Genomic DNA, 19560 nt, shown 5'->3' with positions numbered 1-19560 from the left:
CCCCTCAAAGCCCCTGAGCAGGAGCACTTACCGCAAGCATCCACTTTGGGAGGAAGCGCTCTCCACGTAGTGTTTCAGAGCAAGTTGGAATTCTTCCAAATCATCTTCTATCACAGACATCTGACGCTGTACCAGCATGATGTGCTGCCAAGGAAAGGGCAAAGGTTACTGTCTTGGCAGTCACAGAGCCAGGTTTAAGCTGACTCCTACTGCCCATTCCATTGTCCCGCTTCACAAAGCCAATGACTGTCATCCAAAAATGTGATCAAGGAAGGCCATGACTATTCCAAGTATAAAGCTGTATAAAGGCTGTAATATAAGCAGGATATTCTCCTTGCCTCTAGTAACAGAAGCTAAACAAAATGTCCTTTATGATGACGTGTTTCCCTTTTAAAAGCAGTGATTCTCAATTAGAATCACTGGGGACATTTTAAAATTACCTTTATATTTATATCAGAATCTCTGGGAGTGGGCCCAGGCACTGGTATTTTTTTAAAAACCTCCGTAAGTATCTCAAATGTGCAGTCAAGGCTGCAATCACTGCCCTAGAGTTATTTACCAAATTTTAAAGAGAATTCCTATTGCACACTGCACACCTCCAGCTTCTACTGGGCTGTTTAGTGATATTAGACAGATGTCACAATTATTACAAACAACCACGTTTCCAAAAATATGTTCGCTGATGCATTTCCAATGAACTTTTACAGGGTTCTCAGGCATATTTACCACTTAACAACAATCCCTGTTAAAGAGGTCATGGCATTAGATGGGTGCCTATGTTTAATCACATTGGGTTGGATGACAACTGTTTCTCATAGCAAATTCTATTAGCATAATAGCAATTGCAGTTTGAAGACCTTAAGAGCTGCCTTTGGGCTTCTCATGAAATTTAGATCTCACCATTAAACTTTTCCTCTTCTTTACTGGATAAAAAAATGTGGTACATATACGTGATGGAATATTATACAGCCATAAAAAGGACAAAATTACAAACTTTGCAGTAAATTGGATGGACTTAGAATCTATAATACTGAGTGATCTATCACAGAAACAAAGAACTGAGTACCACATATTCTCACTCATAAGTGGGCCCTGAACCATTATAATACTATAAGAAAGGTATTGGCAGTAGTGGGAAACTGCCCAGAGGGAGGGGGCACCTTATCAATAAGGGTACCTGATTTCAAACCAGGTGAAGTGGGGACCAAAGTGAGGCCTAAACTTTACCTACACAATGACCATTTGTATACCTAACCTTGAATTGTATCCTACAACTTTAAAATTAAAATTAATTAATTAATTTAAAAAAACTAACTTTTCCTCTTCTTTAAGAATTGGGAGTAAAATTATAAAAGGGAAAATAAAAGTAAGAATTGGTGTGAATGATAAAATTGCAAAAAACCAAACCAAACTAAACCAAAACAAAAACCAACAAAAACTCAAACAAAACACAAAAATGTAAAGATGATCTAGAAAAATAACTTGCACATCATTAACAGCTATGTATCTTAAAAGAACTAGAATTAAACCCTTGTCTACTGTCCCCTATTCCAATGAGTTTCTCCCTTCATGTTAAGAGCTACTATCTGTTGAGCACCATTTATATTGTAGACACTATGTTAGGCATTCGGTATATTTCATAAACACTCCTACTTTGTGTCAAGTAAGGACAAGGTTCTGGATTCTGGGCACGGAGTGATGGATCAAGTTAGAATGCTCATCTTCATAAGGCTTATAGTAATGAAAAGAAGCTTAAAAACAATCCTGGGTAATGGCATTAGATATGGTTGGTTACTAGCACATGAAAATGACTAAATGTAAATTGATTAAAAATCAACTAAATTTCTGAAGAAAATATTGCCAAAAAAATCTTGATCCCAGTCTTAAAATCCTCCTACTGTTTAAACTTTAAAATAATATTTGGGCCTACAGACTTATATGAGAAAGAGACAGACTATGGATAGTGCAAAACTTCCGAGAAGGGCAATTCTCCTCAGTGGTCTGTTCCAGATGTGATCATGGAAGATATTGGGCCAAGAAAGATCTTTCATAGGAGCAACGGATTGCAGAGTTTCTCACAGAATAGAGATCTAATGTCTCATCGCAGAACTTCGTTGAAAAATGCCTTCCCAGTATAAATTTACCATTGCGATCAACCAGTGAATATGATGTGTTTCCCTTTTCTGAATGGCAGTTTTTGTAGCATTTATCCTGACTCAGTTTTATCATTGTATAGGAAGATAACTTATCTCATCCTCCATAAGTTTGTCAGACTTCAAGGGACTATATTCTGAACTCAGAGAGAAGACTGAACATCAACCAGAGATCATACATTTTTTAACTAGAAGACTCACTGGAGGGAAGTTTGGGTTATCTCCCTTGTGGAGGGATCTGTGTGTGTGATCTACACGTGGAAAGAAGGATGCAAATGAATATTTGATCACCAGAAGGTGGATTGTGGCAGAAACTCCAAGTCGTTCACTCCTCTTCTTTCTAGGTACATAGATTCTGCATTCAGTTCTCTCTTGCCGTTAGGTATAACCAATTGATGAGTACTCACCAACAGTTTATGAGCAGAAGTACTGTGTGCCACTTTTGAGCCAAGACTTTTGAAAAACCTATAAGCCTCCTTCACATTCTCTTTATCTTTTCTGTTGGTAGGATGAAAATCTCCTTTGAGGAATAGCAGAACCACAAATGAAAGGATCTTGTGCCCCTAAATCAGGGGTACCCAACCCCTCCCCCTCTGGGCTACACAACAGGAAGTGAGTGGCAGGCAAGGGAGCAAAGCTTCATCTGTATTTACAGCCTCTCCCCATCACTCCCACTACTGCTTGAGCTTTGTCTTCTGTCAGATCAGCAGCAGCATTAGATTCTCATAGGAACATGAACCCTATTGTGAACTGTGTGCGCGTGGGATCTAGGTTGTGTGCTCCTTATAAGAGTCTAATGCCTGATGATCTGAGGTGGAGCTGAGGCAGTAATGCTAATGCTGGGGAGCAGCTGCAAATACAGATTAACATTAGTGGTGAGGTTTGACTGCACAGAGACCATAATAAATCAATTGCTTGCTGACTCATATCAAAGCCCTATCAGTGAGTTTCAAGTGAGTTGATGTACTTCAATTGTGCAGCTGCATCTGGTGGCAGGCTTTAAGTCAGAATCCAACATTTATTTTAGTTCGTGTGTGGCTCACTCATTATTATATTTACCACTTTCATCTGTATCTCTTACTCACATTGCACACTTGTCTCAGTCGCAGTTTGAGTAAGCCCACAAGCTAACCCTAACCAAAATGAGTAAAAAAACAAATGTCACTGGAGGACTTCTTTGAAAAGGAAGAAAGACCCAATGATAAGATAGCAGAAGACTCCTAGACTGCCAACAAAATAGAAAGCTGCATTTAGAAGAAAATACCAAGAGTCCTATTTAAATTAAGTGTTCATTGTAACAGGCAATTCACATTCTCCAAGCCTGCTTTGTACAATATGTGGCAACCAGTTATCCAACAGAGTCATAAAACCTTCAAAACTGCCTCATCACATGGAAACCAAGCACCCTGCACTAAAAAAAACAAGCCTTTGGAGTTAAAAAAAATCAAAAACAAAACTTGAACACAAAGAACAGAAGCAATTATTGACGGCCATCACTTCAAATATATCTGCACTGACAGCATCATTTTTAGTGGCTAACCACATTGCTGAAGCTAAGAAGCCCTTTACTCTTGGTGAAGAGTTGTTCCTGCCTGCTGCCAAGGACATTTTTCGTGAATTTTTAGGGGAGGCTGCAGTTCAAAAGTTGCATGTGTTCCTCTTTCAGCAAGCACCATAACTAGATAAATTGAGATAGCAGAGGATATTGAGGCACAATTATTAAAGAGGATTAATGAGTCATGTACACAATCTGGGGTTTATGAGTCTACTGATATTGACAACAAGGCAACAATGCTTGTTTTTGTGTGATATATTTTCAGCAGGATGTGCATGAGGATATGTTATGTACACTTTTGTTGCCAACCAATTCCACAGGTACAGAACTATTCAAGTGTTTGAATGATTACATATCAGGAAAACTGAAGTAGTCAACTTGTGGCAGTATACACACGGATGGAGCAGCTGCCATGACTAGATAGTTTTCTGGTTTCACTACTTGGGTCAAAGAAGTAGCTTCTGAATGTGAGTCTACACTCTGCGTCATTCATAAAGAAGTGCTGGCTAGCCGAAAAATGTCACCTGAACTTAACAACGTTTTGAAGGATGTGATTAAAATTAGCAACCACATTAAAGTACATGCCCTTACTGCATATCTGTTTGCATAGCTCTGTAAGGAGATTGACCCAGAGCACACAAGTCTTCTCTTATACACAGAAGTGAGATGGCTTTCTAAAGGTAAATTACTGGACAGAGTTTTTGAGTTAACAAGAGCCAATCCAGAGATTTCTTTTAGAAAAACAGTCACCACTGGCAGCACATTTCAGTGACACAGAATGGATCGCAAAACTTGCTTACTTGTGTGACATATTCAACCTGCTCAATGAACTCAATCTGTCACTTCAGGAGAGAGCGACAACTGTGTTTAAGTCATCTGATGAAGTCTGCTATATTCAAAGCCAAACTGAAATTATGGGGAAAATGAGTGAACATTGGGTTTTTGACGTGTTTCAAATGTTAGCAGAGATTTTGAAAGAGATGGAGCCATCACCTATCTCGGCTTTCACAAGAGTTTGAGCATTACTTCCCAACCACAAAAGATTTCTGAACTGGGAATGAATGGATCTGCGACCCATTTGTGAATAAGCCAGGTGAATTGACTTTGTCCGTGCTAGAAGAGGGTCAACTCCTTGAGATCACAAATGACGGTGACCTTAGACATATGTTTGAGACGTCTTCACATCTCCATATGTTCTGGATTAAAGTCAAGGTGGAATATCCTGAGATTGCTGCAAAATACATTGAAAAGCCTGCTTCCATTTCCAATATCTTACTTCTGTGAAACAGGGTTTTCTGCAGTGACAGAAATCAAAACAAGATTATGGAGTAAACTGGACATAAGCAACACAATTCAGGTGTCACTGTCTCATCACCCCAGATGGGACCATCTAGTTGCAGATAAACAAGCTCAGGTCTCCAACTGGTTCTGCAGTATGGTAAGTAGTATGATTATTTCATTATATATTACAATGTAATAACAATAGAGATTAAGTATATAACAGATGTAATGTGCTTGACTCATCCTGAAATCACCATCCCTCACCCTTCATTCCATGGAAATTGTCTTCCACGAAAGTGGTCCCTGATGCCAAAAAGGTTGGAGACGGCTGTCCTAAATCATTGTGTGGACTGTTTACCGGGCAAGAAACAAACTTTAATTGAATTGGAATCATTCTGTACTTTGGATATAATTGTTTTATTTTTATAGTGTAGCCACCTTAATAAGCTCAACAATTTTCATTGAGCTTTCGTTTATAATTTCTCAGCATCAGGGATCAAGAATCAGTAAATGCAAGACTGTATCTGTTTCCTAAGGTTTTGTATCCCCCATACCATATTTCAAGTCAGGCACTTTTTTTTTTTTAAAGACTGGTCAAGTGAAGACCAGTGGGAGTGGAGAAGAAACAAAGTCTGTAACTTGTTGTGATCAATTAGTTGCAAACTCCACTGTACTTGGACCAGCCAAGGCACATGGTTTTAATATTAATAGTATGTAGAGTTCAAGTTAATTTCTACCAAAATAATGGTGAACATGTCCTTTTCACAGGAACCTGCAGGCACTTCTTGGTCAGGTGTTTGTGATTAACAATGACTCAGATGACTCTCAAAGGCTTTCCTAATGAGATATATACATGTATATTCACTGATTCCATTATAGTTCTTTTAATCTGAAGGTAATTCTTATGTGATCAAGTAAGGATGGATTGCAAAAACAACCAGAATCCTCCACTAATCCCTGACTCTAATCCTTTGAAATGTGACTTTTCAACTCCTCCCATCAAGACATGGATGCTGTTTTTTCTCCCCTTGGATCTGGGTTGTCCTTCTAACTTGTTTTGGCCAATAAATATGGCAAAACTGACAGTGTGTCAGTTTCAGGTTTAGATACCAAGAGGCCTGTGAGTTTCCACTCTTTCTCTTGGATCCCTGAGACTGTCATGTGAACAAGACTTGCTACAGCAGGGGCCAGCAAACTTTTATTTGTACATGGACAGATAGTAAATATTTTGGGCATTGTGTTTCACACAGTTCCTGTTGTAACTACTCAACTCTGCTATTGTGGTGTGAAAATAGCCATAGACAATATGTAAACAAATGAGTGTGGCTATGTTCCAATAAAACTTCCTGTTAAAAAAAGATAGTAGGCTGTACTTTGCCAATCCCTGTATTAGAGGATTACAGACTACACAGAGCAGAGCTGAGCCCCTAAACATATGAGAAAGCCTAACCAAGATTAGCAAAACTGATGTGCAGCTAATGACAGATACCTCAAGGAGGTCATCCAAGACCATAGAACTATCCCATTGATTCCAGGCTAAATTGCCTACCTGCAAAATTGTGGTTTTGTTTTAAGTTCACTGGATTTTGAGGGTGGTTTTTTATGTAGCAAGAGCTAACTTCATTTATTTATATGCATTGATGTGAGTATGATTTGGAAAAATTAAATCTTGGCTCCCAGCTTTTACTTTGCAACCCAAATCAACCCTATTTTTTTCCCTCTTTTCCTAAGATAGTTACAAAAAAATTCATTTACAAGGCTCAGATAATCTACCTAAGTTAAATAACTATTCTGACAAATGGAGATTTTTGAATCATGGGTAATTTAAAGTAGACTTTCCAAAGAAAGCACTTAAATTGTCTATGCTGGCCAGGACAAGGTAAGTTGTGGAATATGGAATAGGGGAAAAGTGAGGAAGGAGTCCTACTATCTAGTTAATTTTCTTTTCTTTTTTTTTTTTGAGTTGGAGTCTCACTCCGTCGCCCAGACTGGAGTGCAGTGGCCGCTGCCGGCCACCGCAGCCTCGACCTGCTGGGCTCCGGCGATCCTTCCGCCTCAGCCTTCCAAGTAGCTGGAACTACAGGCGTGTGCTACCATGCCTGGCTAATTTTTTTGATTTATTGTAGAGATGAGGTCTTGCCAAGTTGCCCAGGCGGGTCTCGTACCCGCAGGCTCAGGCAATCCACTCACCTCAGCCTCCCAAGGCGTGGGATTATAGGCTGAGCCACCGAGCCCGGTTTAGTTAATTTTCTATATGTTTCATGTCAAATCCACAATCTTAAAACATACTGAAATGTGGGATCCCAAGTTTCAAATAGTGCAGAAAATTCTTTCACGGTGGAATATTCTTTTATGTTGCTACATTTTTGTTTCTCTGCTACAGAAGGGGTAGTATAGCTTTTATCATTCACTGTATAGAAATTTTGCTACCATGGAACTATGGTGAAATATTTAGAATTTCTGGAACTGAAAAGTGCTGTGTGTGTATGAAGAGTCAATCTGAATTTGTGGAATGGTATTTGCCAGTAACATCAGATTATAGTTGTATCTGCCTTTGACTTATTGGAACATTTCAAGAAACGTCAGCTTTTATAATTTTAGGAGACAAAGACATATTTTCAATGAAACTTATTTTTTCATGTTATCTGGCTCTATTTACTACATTTACAATTGTGTTCCAAGCATTTTTTTAGAGATGCCATAGCCTTTCTTACATGCTTTCATTGACTGTCTTAACAGTTAATGCAAAGCAAAACTGTTTTGATAGCCTCCGACATATGAGTTGGTGTTAACCCCCCCAAACTCTTAAGAGTGTATGGCAGAATTGACTTACATCACACGACATTATTCATAGGCTTGAGATGAGCCTGAAGAGGCAGAAAAAGGTATTAGATGTATAGACTCCTGTTGTATGATAAGCTACTTCAGCATTTACAACAATGTGCTGAAGAAAAGTGTGAGTTTTTGAAAACCTCACGAATGCTCAACCCTTATTTAAAATTATAGTGACTAGATGACTTTTTAAAACTCTCTTTAAATGTAGAAAATGTCTGGAAAGGGATCATCTTATTCTAATAGTCATTTGTTAAGAAGTGCCATACAAGGTACACAGTGGCACCAGGCAAAAAAGATTCAAGAGGATCAAAACACTTGGCTATACCCAGATTGGAGCGATTCCTTTCAAGAATCACATTGACCTTTCAATGATTCATACTCACTGCTTAGTACTTGACAGCTAGATGACAATAAATTATCCTCAAGTGTTCAATGAGTCATAAAATAATTGCCTTGGACTTTCGATACAGGTTTATCCCCGATGTATATTTCCTATTTTATTATAGCAAGAATAAAATGAATTCCTAAAGTTGCTGTCTTTATAATATGCTTGTTATAATCATCTGGAACATTTTAATATTTTTATGTAACACTTTAGGGTTCTTTTAGCGCAAAGTTAGAACAAACCAATGTAGAAACATATATATTTAAATATTATTTTAAAAAAACTTCAGCTTATTGTTTCTGGCCTTATCTTAAATATATATTATTCTGGAAACATTATCTGGTGCCCTAAATTGGGTTGTGTCCCCTTACTGTAAAAATCTATAATTTTCTATAATAATCCTCATCACATTTTATTGTAGATCTTGTCATTTTCTTTTAGTCTGTTTTCTAGCCTATGATGTTCACCACTTTATTTCTAGACCCTCTCTCCAGGCCTGGCACATAGTTGGTGATCAAGTTATTTGTGGACCAAACACAATAAACATGCTTTTGCTTTTAGCTATTGATTATTCTTAGAATTCCCTTTATAAACTTAATTTTATTTGTCTGTTCATTCCAGAAGAGGATGTGAAGTGGCCCTAGAAATTCTACAGCACTGCACAATTGTTAGATGCTGTTTCATTTACCACCATCATCTTGTCCTTGCTTTCCTTTCTTCTTTCATTTTTAAGAACAAGGGGCATGAATCTAAAAGAATTAGCTTCATTTTTACTACCTATGTGTCCTTGAGCAAGTTTCTAAATCTTTCTCGGCTTAAGTCTTCTCATACATAAAATTCGATCAGTGATCCTTATATCAGAGTTTGGGGGAGTATTAAATAGAATAGTGCTATAAAGATCTTGCCCATGATAGGTACTAAATAAATGTTGCGTCTCTTACTCTGGGCCGATAAAAAAAAAAAAGGACTTAAAAAAAATCACATCCTGGACTCATCATTATGTAATGGTTCATTGCTCAGAAAACTAGATATGGCAGTTGCTAGGGTTCAGGACTTTTGCTGTGTGCTTAAACAAGCCTACCAGATTATTTATTCTGCTTGCATGATAGGAAATCTCAATCACCTGTTAGTCTACAACCTCTCTTGCAAAGAATGTCTGCTTTAGTGACCAGAAATCCACCAAGCACTAGGGCTGAAAATGTTCAAGCATGGTGATGAGCACAAGTCTGGGATTGAACTGCATAAGATCAACTATGGTATTTAGACCTCTTTACACTTTAATTTATTCATTTGTCAAATGAGAAATGAGGCTAAGGATAGCACTACCTTATTCAGCTGTTGTGAGGATTAAGTGAGTTATGTGTGTATGTGTTGGCACATAGCAAAGGATCAGTAAAGATTAGCATTTTAAAAAAACCAAGTGTAATACAAATTTATTCTTTATCTCCTGATGTGGAATTTATTTTTCAAAGTTCTTGTGCATTCACTGGAAAAAGAAAAATATCTCTGTAGTCAATGAATTCTAAAACTAGTTTGGGGCATCAGAATAAATCATTGAACTCATAGTGGGACATAATTATGAGTACTAGCTGTGAAATAACAGTGAAAAGTGATTTGGGTCATTCTGAATATAGGGGACTTTATAGGAATTGATAGCAATACTTGTACTACCACTAATAAAAAAAATACAACTTTTAATGACAAATATCTTGTTACTTTTGAAAAAACAAACCAGTTCGAATCATTACTATATGTTTATTCCCAAAGAGCATAATTATTTTGCTTCTACACATGAAGATAGTTAAGGAATATCCTTTCCTGCTTTTGAACAATATTGACAACTGAACCTTCTTTCCCAGTCTTGTTTTTTTAAGATATTTCTAGACACTAGTAAATTAATAATGTTTTGTGTGTTCATCTTTTAAAATTGGCATTGGCATTGTCTGGTCAGCAACCATCAAATGGAATAGCTGCCACCTTCACAAACAATCCTTGGGCAATTTTTCTTCCTATAGCTAAAAAGAGAAACTAGGAAATTATTTAAGAGTAGACAACTACCTATCACAACATTAGAAAAGTTATGTTCATTTTTCTTGTCTGTAGTGTAGTTTTTCCTACATGTAAACCTATAAGACCATAACAGATACATTATCCAAAGGTTAATAATTCCTGTGCCTATGGGATTGCACAACTCTGCTGTTTGAATAAGTGTGCTGAACATTCCTTTCACCTCATTTTCCCACCAAAGTCTACCACTTTAAAATTCTGGATTCCTCATTCTCACCAGCATCTGTTGTTGTTTGTTTCATTAATGATAGCCATTCTTACTGGGATTGAGTGGTATCTCAATGTGGTTTTGATTTGCATTTCTCTGATGATGAGTGAGGCTGAATACTTTTTCATGTGTCTGTTGGCTGCCCATATATCTTCTTTTGAGAAGTGTCTATTCATGTCTTTTGCCCACCTTTTAATGGGGCTGTTTGTTTTTTTCCTTTTAGTGCATTTCAGTTCCTTATAGATCCTAAGTGTTAGGCCTTTGTCAGATATACAATTGGCAAATATTTTTTCCCATTCTGTGGGCTGCCTCCTTGCACTCTTGATGGCGAGGATGCGGAGAAAAAGGAACGTTTCTACACTGCTAGTGGGAATGCAAACTAGTGCAACCTCTTTGGAAGACAGTGTGATGGTATCTGAAAGAACTAGAAATTGACTTTCCATATGACCCAACAATTCCCCTTTTGGTAATATACCAGGAGGAACTCAAATCATTCTACAAAAACAATACCTGCACACATAAGTTTGTTGCAGCTCTATTTACAATAGCACAAACATGGAACCATGTTGTCCATCGAAGCTGGACTGAATAAAAAAAATGTGGTACATATACACAGTGGAATATTATGCAGCCATAAAGAAGGACAAGCATATGGACTTTGCAGCAACTTGAATGGATTTAGAGTTGATCATACTCAGTGATCTAGCACAGAAACAAAGAACAAAGTACCATATGTTCTCACTCACAAGTGGACCTTGAATAATTATAATACTATAGAAAACTGTTGGGGGGGGATTGACAGTTGAAGAAAACTGCTAGGGGAGGGAGGGGCATACCTCGTCAACAAGGCTACCTGCATAATCAACATTTGTATACCTAACCCTGAATTATATCCCACATCTTTATTTAAAAAAACAAAAAATTCTGGATTCCTGATGAATTAATGCAGACCACATCTTTGTCTTTGGAAGGATAAAGGCACTAAACATGAAGTGACAAATACAGCTTATATCAAAGAAAAGTATGCATTAATTGAAGGATTCTAATAGTAGCATTCATTATTAAACTTTTCTGAGTAGCCTCCAAGTCTTCCTCTGAAGATTCCCTTTGTGTTGTGAGTATGGATAGATGAGAAGGAATCTGACACACAGGTGGGTCTCACCTTCTTCTATCATGTAGTCAGTATCTGTGGAATAGTTGCATGATTCAGAGATGAAAAGTATTTCCTATCTTTGTTTCATGTAAATGTGACTGACCCTTCAACATCTACAAAGCATATAATTCATTTAAGATATTAAGAAAATAAATTCACCAGGCTCGGTGGCTCAGCCTGTAATTCTGCGCTTTGGGAGGCCGAGGTGAGTGGATTGCCTGAACCCGCGGGTTTGAGACCCACCTGGGCAACTTGGCGAGACCTCATCTCTACAATAAATCAAAAATTTAGCCGGGCGTGGTAGCACGTGCCTGTGGTTCCAGCTACTTGGAAGGCTGAGGCGGAAGGATTGCTGGAGCCCAGCAGGTTGAGGCTGTGGTGGCCAGGAACGGCCACTGCAATCCAGTCTGGGCGACAGAGTGAGACTCCAACTCAAAAATAAAATAAAATAAAATAAAATAAGAAAATAAATTTTCTTGTAGGCACCCAAGATTTTAAAGATCCAAATGTCCACTAAGTGTAAATGTAAACAGAACGTCCTGAAACAGAATGTGCTATAAATATTGGCCAAAAAATAAAGTGACAAAGCATGGTATGTGTTGTGTTTTAATTAATTAATTTACGAATTTATTTTTATTGTATCTTAGTGTACCTATTAGGACCACTTTGTCCATTTTCTTTCAGTTTCTGTAAACTGCTACAGCTCTAGATGGACATCTTTTCCTTAGGGACATAAACGTTTCCTTTTCTCTCAACATCAATTTATTCTTTAAAAAATTGTTTCTGAGAATTTTCAATGTGCCTGGCCCTAGGCTAAGAGTTGGAAATTCAATAATGAATATAACTGAGTTTCAGCTCAGGTATAGATAGTGCTCAACATAGCAGGATTTACAAAATGTGTTTATGATGCTATTTGAATGTTGCTCTTCTCTTTCAGTTATATTCGTTCAATTATTCAATAACTCTTTGATTTATACATCCATAAAATTTTCATTGTGCACTGATTACTATTACAAGCCAGGTGCTTTCACAAAAACTCTGTGAAGTAGGTATTAATTTACACAAAACACAATCTAGAAAACACTACTTAACCATGCATAATGAAACATATCTTTTTACTTTTTCAATTTTTCATTGATATAGTAACTAATTTTTGAATAAACTATGTTTTCAAATAATATTTTTCTAAACTTTTTACCTTGAAAAAGCACTTACAGATTTAGTATTTCCTTCAATAATTTCTTCTTCCAGTGGTTCAAGTTTGAGATCCTTCAATTAGAGGAAGAATGACAGAAATAAGATAACTTCAAACAAACCCATATATTCAAATCATAGTTCTTTCATGGCTAATACTGAACAAGAAGAACTTCATTATCTGAAAGATAAAATAATTCTCATTTTTAAAAACTGAGTTGTTCCAATAAAGACCCTTTGTACCAATTTTTTCATTGTTACAGATGTGTTCAGTATGTTATTGCATCAAGTTTATTTCACTGATGCCATCAGAGAGCAAAGTGGAGGAGAGAGATACATTAAAACAGGAAGGTTAAAAAAAAAAAGAAAAAGTTAGAATGACTAGGTCTAGCAGTCTGATTTATTTTACTGTGAGTATGGCCACATTTCTACATTTTATGGGAGACTATTATAAACATCACTCTATTGTTATAATACATTTACACTCTAGCACTAATTTTATTTATTAAATAAAAAGTGAATTACAAATAAATGAAAATACTATGGAAGGACTCCCATAAAGACCTTTGAGTCTTCTGCAACGATCAATAGATAATGCTAATGTCCCCAGGGAAACCAAGTTTGTCATCTCTGAGAACTTCATCCTGTGAATTTATATCCTAGCATGCTCCCAAGTGAAAATTATACACAATAATTCCTTCAAATAGATAAAAAAATTAAACAGAAAGTTGTAGAAATCCAGACTGACTAACATAACATAAGCTTGTTAATAATAGAGCTATGTAACTCTAGCTGTACCGCTCTCTCTCTCACTCTTTCTCTCTCTCTAGTTGGCATCTCATTCTGTCACCCAGACTGGAGTGCAGTGGCATGATAATGGTTCACCACAACCTTGACCCCCCAGGCTCAAGCGGTTCTTCCGTCTCAGGCTCCCGAGTAGTTGGAACTATAGGCAGTGCCATCTCAGTCAGCTAACTTATTTATTTTTATTTTTTGCAGAGATAAGGTCTCACTATGTTGCCTAAACTGGTCTCCAACTCCTGGACTCAAGAAATTCTAACTCTTCAGCCTCCCAAGTGCTGGAATTATAGGCATGAGCCACCACGCCCAGCCTTGCACTGCTCTCTTATAATAGAACTTTAGGCAAGTTATTTAACTTCTGTGAGATTCACTTTCCTGTTCACTTTGCTTTAAATCATCTATTTCATCTAGCTGACTTCTTCTTGTCTTTCATATCTCAACTCAAATATCATGTCCTTATTAGAGAGACCTTCCCAGAACATAGCCTTTAATGATTCAGCACCCTCACATCTCTATCATATTGTTCTATTTTTTACTCATAACACTTTCCATTAACTGAAATTATCTTGCTTCATGAATTTGATTACTTGTTTTATGTCTGTCTCTCCAGTGACCAAGAATATTACCTCTTTTGATTACAGCTCTATTTCTACTGCTAGAATAGTACCTGATACATGTTGATACTCAACAAATACTGAATAAATGAAAGGCTTAATGAATGCCCTATCTTCAGTGCTTTCCATGAGGGTCAAATTATATATAATGCATATAAATATGAATTGAAAATTAAAAAGTACTCTATAGATGGAAACTTTAGCATAGTAATCACCTTGGTCACTATTTCCCTGATAACAATTCAGGTACACTGTTCAGTTCTATCTTCCCTGATCTAAAATAAGAAATACTTAAGATAAGTTGTATGAGTGTAACATTCTTAATTACATTCCTTCAAATGAGAATGTCCTGTGATACTGAGGATTTCATGAAGAATGAAAGGGTTTTATTGCTGTCTTTATTGTTTTGTTTAACATTAAAAGTGTTTTCTGGCCAGGCTCAGTGGCTCAGCCTGTAATCCCATGCCTTTGGGAGGCTGAGGTGAGTGGATTGCCTGAGCCGCGGGTTCGAGACCCACCTGGGCAGCGAGACCTCATCTCTACAATAAATCAAAAAATCAGCTGGGAGTGGTAGCGCATGCCTGTAATTCCAGCTACATGGAAGGCTGAGGCGGAGGGATCACCGAAGCCCAGTAGGTCGAGGCTGCGGTGGCCGGGAGCGGCCACTGCACTCCAGCATGGGCGACAGAGTGAGACTCTAACTCAAAAATAAAAAGAAGGATTTATTAAGGAAAAAAAGATAGCCGGGCTCGGTGGCTCAGCCTGTAATCCCGCACTGAGGTGAGTGGATTGCCTGAGCCCATGGGTTCGAGACCCGCCTGGGCAACTTGGCGAGACCTCATCTCTACAACAAATCAAAAAATCAGCCGGGCGTGGTAGCGCATGCCTGTAATTCCAGCTACTTGGAAGGTTGAGGCGGAGGGATCACCGGAGCCCAGCAGGTCGAGGCTGCGGTGGCCGGGAGTGGCCACTGCACTCCAGTCTGGGCGACAGAGTGAGACTCCAACTCAAAAAAAAAAAGAAAGTGTTTTCTGCAGAGATCAAGCAAAACATAAGATATAACCTCAGTATATCCCCATAAATACAAAAAAAGGAGAGAAAAAATAGCATATGATCCACTACAGGTACATCACAGGTACCCTCAAATGGAATGGATAGAAGGAATACCTGAAGAAACTTGTAGAAATTGCAAGTGTTACATTACCCCACATGAATGGACTGGCACTTGGTTTCAGTGCAGAAAGGATTTATTATAAATACTTAATGGAGAGAAAAGATAACATATGATCCACCACAGGACTTTTTAATGGGAGATCAAATCTAGTGTTAACAACTGTAGGAGACAAGGTAGTCAGCAGTGAGATGACGTGTACTCAGCCACTGTTTGGCAATTGGGTAGTTTTTCTCTAAAAACCTAATTCAGCATAGTACAGAATAAGTTGCAGAAGAAAACTGAACTTGCATTGCCTCTCCATTCATTAAGACAGCTCACGCTGAGCTCCACATGGCCAGAGTTGAAAACCATCATATTGTACTTTCAGCAAACCTCATAGACTCTGCTCAAATAAAACCTTTCATAGAAAAAGGGGGAGAAAAAAGCCTAGGAAAGAAAGAGATTTGACAATTCTTTGATTTAAAGTTGGAAAAAAAGGATGAACTAAGTCTGAGCCATTCCTTTAAAAATAACTATATAAATTTCAGATACCAAATAAAGACAGTTTTGTTCAGTACCAAACAGACAGTTTTGTTCAGAACTTCAAAACTACTTTTTAAAAGAAGTATTTATGTTCTTTAAATAAATTCAAACTTACTTAACATCTGAATCCTTATGTTTTAATAAGCTTGGGTTTTCACATAGAGGTTTTGGATTTCCAGGTCTTCTAATATTGGAAAACGAATTTTCATAGCCACTATTTTTCTATGATTTTTTTTTAGTCTAGCTTACAGATCAGTTAATAAAATAAGGAGGAAGAAAATTGATTTGTAGTAATCTTGTAGTTTAGGTGTTTGCTCCAGTAAGTGGTCAATGTAAATTTAGTAAATTAACATTGGCAGAGAGATTGGAACTCTCCAAGTTTGTTTCCCTGAACTTCCTCTTCTTTTACAGCATCTCCTTTTGAGAGAACTTACCCATCCTCTGGATTTAAGATTTAAATAACCATCTTTGTGGAGATGGCTCTTGAAACCTTAACCTATAGGCCTGACTTCTCTCTTACTAGCATCTGACTAGGTGTACCTAGAAATTAACATATCTAAAAAGCCAGGTCACCTCTTACCTCACCTCACCTCACAAATTATCTCTCACTTGTCTCCCTCTTTTCTGTTATCATTAATTGACACACAAGCTCCTATCAGATTCTTTTTCTTTTTTCTCTTTTTTTGGTTGTTGCCCTTTGTTTCATTTCTGAGTTAGTAACTCAAATCACTCTATTAAAAAAGTTACCAATTAGATTATTGTTTGAGCTCCCCCTTTTCTTTATTCAGCATATCCTTTCAATAGTGCTGTTCATTTCATTTCAGGTCTTTCAAATCTGCTATTTTCTTCTCACTAACTTAAACCAGACCCATCTCTTGCCATATATAATCCCAATGGATTCAGGTGCACAAAGTTACTCAGTAATGTCATTGTCTTAACTAGTTCTAGTTACTCTGGACCTCACGTTTCTTATTATTTTGTTTTTGTTTTTGTTTTAGAGACTGTGTCTTACTCTGTTGCCCAGACTCGAGTGCAGTGGTACAACAATAGCTCACTATGGCCTCGAATTCATGGGCTCAAACTATCCTACCACCTCAATTTCCTGAGTACCTAGGACTATAGGTGTGCATCACCATATCTGGCTAATTTTTTTAATTTTTAATTTGTAGAGATGAAGTCTCATGCTGCCCATTGTGGTCTTGAACTTTTGGCCTCAAGTGATCCTCTCACCTGGGCCTCCCAAAGCACTAAAATTATAGGAATAAGCAAGCCTTTCTGGCCCAATTTTCTCGTTTTAATTCATTTTGCATTTGTCTTCATTCACTTCGCATTTTGCTGCCCAATTTTCTATATAACGCATCTTTTTGGATTGTCACTCATTTGATGAAAAATAATAATTGCCTCCTGTTGTCTCCAAAACCAAGTCCAAATCTCTTAGTCTATTTTTTAAGGCCATCCATGATCTGCTCCCTATTTGTCCATACAACCTTATTTGTCACTATTTTCATAAATAAAACACTCTTAACCATGTTGATCTACTTAAACTTTGTTTATGCCATCGTCTTACCTGAATCCTTTTTTCCAACTGCTATTTACTAAATTTTACTTTTCCATAGTAAATATTAGTTTTTTTAGTTTGAAATCAGCATTTATTCCAATTTTAGTGACAATAGAGTCTTTCAGTAAATTATCTCTTCTCCTTTGATCCTGTGCTCTGAAATTGTTAATCAAAGTGTTTTCCTCTCCCCTATTCAGGAGACCAGCATGCAGCCCTAACAAGACCAGTCAGACTCTCCCTCCAGGGAAGTGGAATTTTGAGCAGAAGCCAACAGGCTGGAAATGGTTAGGACTCCTTTGTAACTCAAGAGACTGTTGAGTATTTTTTGCTCTCTAAATCTCAAGAGTTATCTTGTCTCCTGACTTTTCCTGAATTCAGGTCTCTAAGACTATCTGTTGATTCTGTGAGTACTTTAATATCCTTCTGGAAAACACTTTTTGATTATAGAAGTGATTTCTGTTGCTTGCACTCAAATTTTCAATTGAGTCACCATTTTTAAGGCCCTGCTTAAACACGTCCTACTGCATGAAGTCTTTCCTGAGCGCTCAAGTCACAGTAATCAATTCCTTAGGTGAGCATCAACAGATTTTAGCATCTACTTCATTACTTTAGCATGTCTCAGTCAGTGAGTAAATATTTGCTGAGCATCAACTATGAATATAATTCTGTGCCACCACATATTTGGAAAAATCTGTTCTCTCTCTCTCTCTTTTTAAGAGTATAACTTTTTTTTTTTTTTTTTTTTTGAGTTAGAGTCTCATTCGGTCGCCCAGACTGGAGTGCAGTGGCCGCTTCTGGCCAACCACAGCCTCGCCTCCTAGGATCCAGCAATCCTTCCACCTCAACCTTCCGAGTAGCCGAAATTACAGGCATGCACTACCACACCCAGCTGATTTTTTTATTTTTATTGTAGAGATGAGGTCTCGCTGCCCAGGCGGGTCTCAAACCCGCAGGCTCAGGCAATCCACTCACCTCAGCCTCCCAAAGGCGCGGGATTACAGGCTGAGCCACCGAGCCTGGCTATAACTTATTTTTATAAATAGATTATGGGTTCTTCAAAGTCAGTGACTGTCACAAACATAAATGTTTATTCCTTGGTGGCTGGCATGCACTGAAAACACATTCTCTTATTGATTGACAAAAGTTGTCTCTACCATCAAAGTTGTTTAAGGAGAATGTTACTACAATATCAGGACTAGCTGATACTAACCAAATTAATCAATAATATAACTAGGAATATAAAATATAGTTCTGAATAACTCACTATCACATCTTAACTTACTTGCTTACCATATAGTTTTAATGCCAAAATCATCTGTAGTCTGCTAATTTCAAGAAGTTGAGTTTAGAATCTCATCATTTAGTATATATCTCTGCCATTTCTTTGAATTACTCTAAAAGGTTAGAAGACTTAAACCAAGTCGTCCCTAAGAGCTGCCAATAGTACCATTCAAGCATACTGCCACCTATACCACTTGACAACCTAAAAGGCAGGCAACGCAGTAGATTTAACTCTCAACCTTACATCCTATTTTAAATTATAATCAGGGGAAGGAGGTAAAGGGAGAATTAACATGAGCCTCTACATTTGCTCTAACCATAACAAAACCTCCAAATAACTTTCAAGGAGCCATTCATAGACTCACTGGGATCCTGGATATTACTCTGTCTATGGGCAGCCATGGATTTTGAAGCAACAAAGAATATTGGGTCAGAATATCTTAAAAAGTGAGAGAGAGAATACAGAAAAAGAAGCACTCACCTTCTTTTCCAGTCTATCAATTAATTTCTGGAGTCTGTTTATCTGGGTCATCCACTGGTTGTCTTCTTCTAATAAGCCTTCGGAATGGGGCGGGGGAAATCACAAGAGCAATATGTTAAACTTTAGGCAGAGTAGTAATGCATGGTTATCTCAGAGCTTTCCTTATACCTTGAAGGAAGGATGCCGTGTCACTGACTAGTCCACATGTTTTGAAAATGTATGTACATGGGAGACGGGGCAAGATGGCAACGGCATAGGTGAACTGGTGAGATTCTCTGAACGTGAGTTCCCAAAAAGG

General features: G+C 37.6%; 1 protein-coding gene across 1 annotated transcript in view; it reads right to left on the bottom strand.

Moving 5' to 3' along the window:
- LOC103275037 (N-terminal EF-hand calcium-binding protein 1-like) overlaps positions 1-19395 on the bottom strand; it is a 36731-nt gene extending 17336 nt beyond the window's left edge. Inside the window, exons 1-3 of the mRNA XM_008072450.2 lie at positions 19263-19395; positions 12853-12906; positions 32-144 (exon numbers count right to left, since the gene is read on the bottom strand). Of these exons, the coding sequence (XP_008070641.1) occupies positions 32-144; positions 12853-12906; positions 19263-19313 (218 nt within the window). The 5' untranslated portion in view covers positions 19314-19395. The remainder of the gene's footprint in view (positions 1-31; positions 145-12852; positions 12907-19262) is intronic.
- Positions 19396-19560: the final 165 nt, after the last annotated feature.

Source organism: Carlito syrichta, unplaced genomic scaffold, assembly GCF_000164805.1.
Source record: "Carlito syrichta isolate Samal-C Ts95f unplaced genomic scaffold, Tarsius_syrichta-2.0.1 Scaffold315184, whole genome shotgun sequence".
Taxonomy (NCBI): domain Eukaryota; kingdom Metazoa; phylum Chordata; class Mammalia; order Primates; family Tarsiidae; genus Carlito; species Carlito syrichta.
This window is presented reverse-complemented; position numbering and strand designations above follow the sequence as displayed.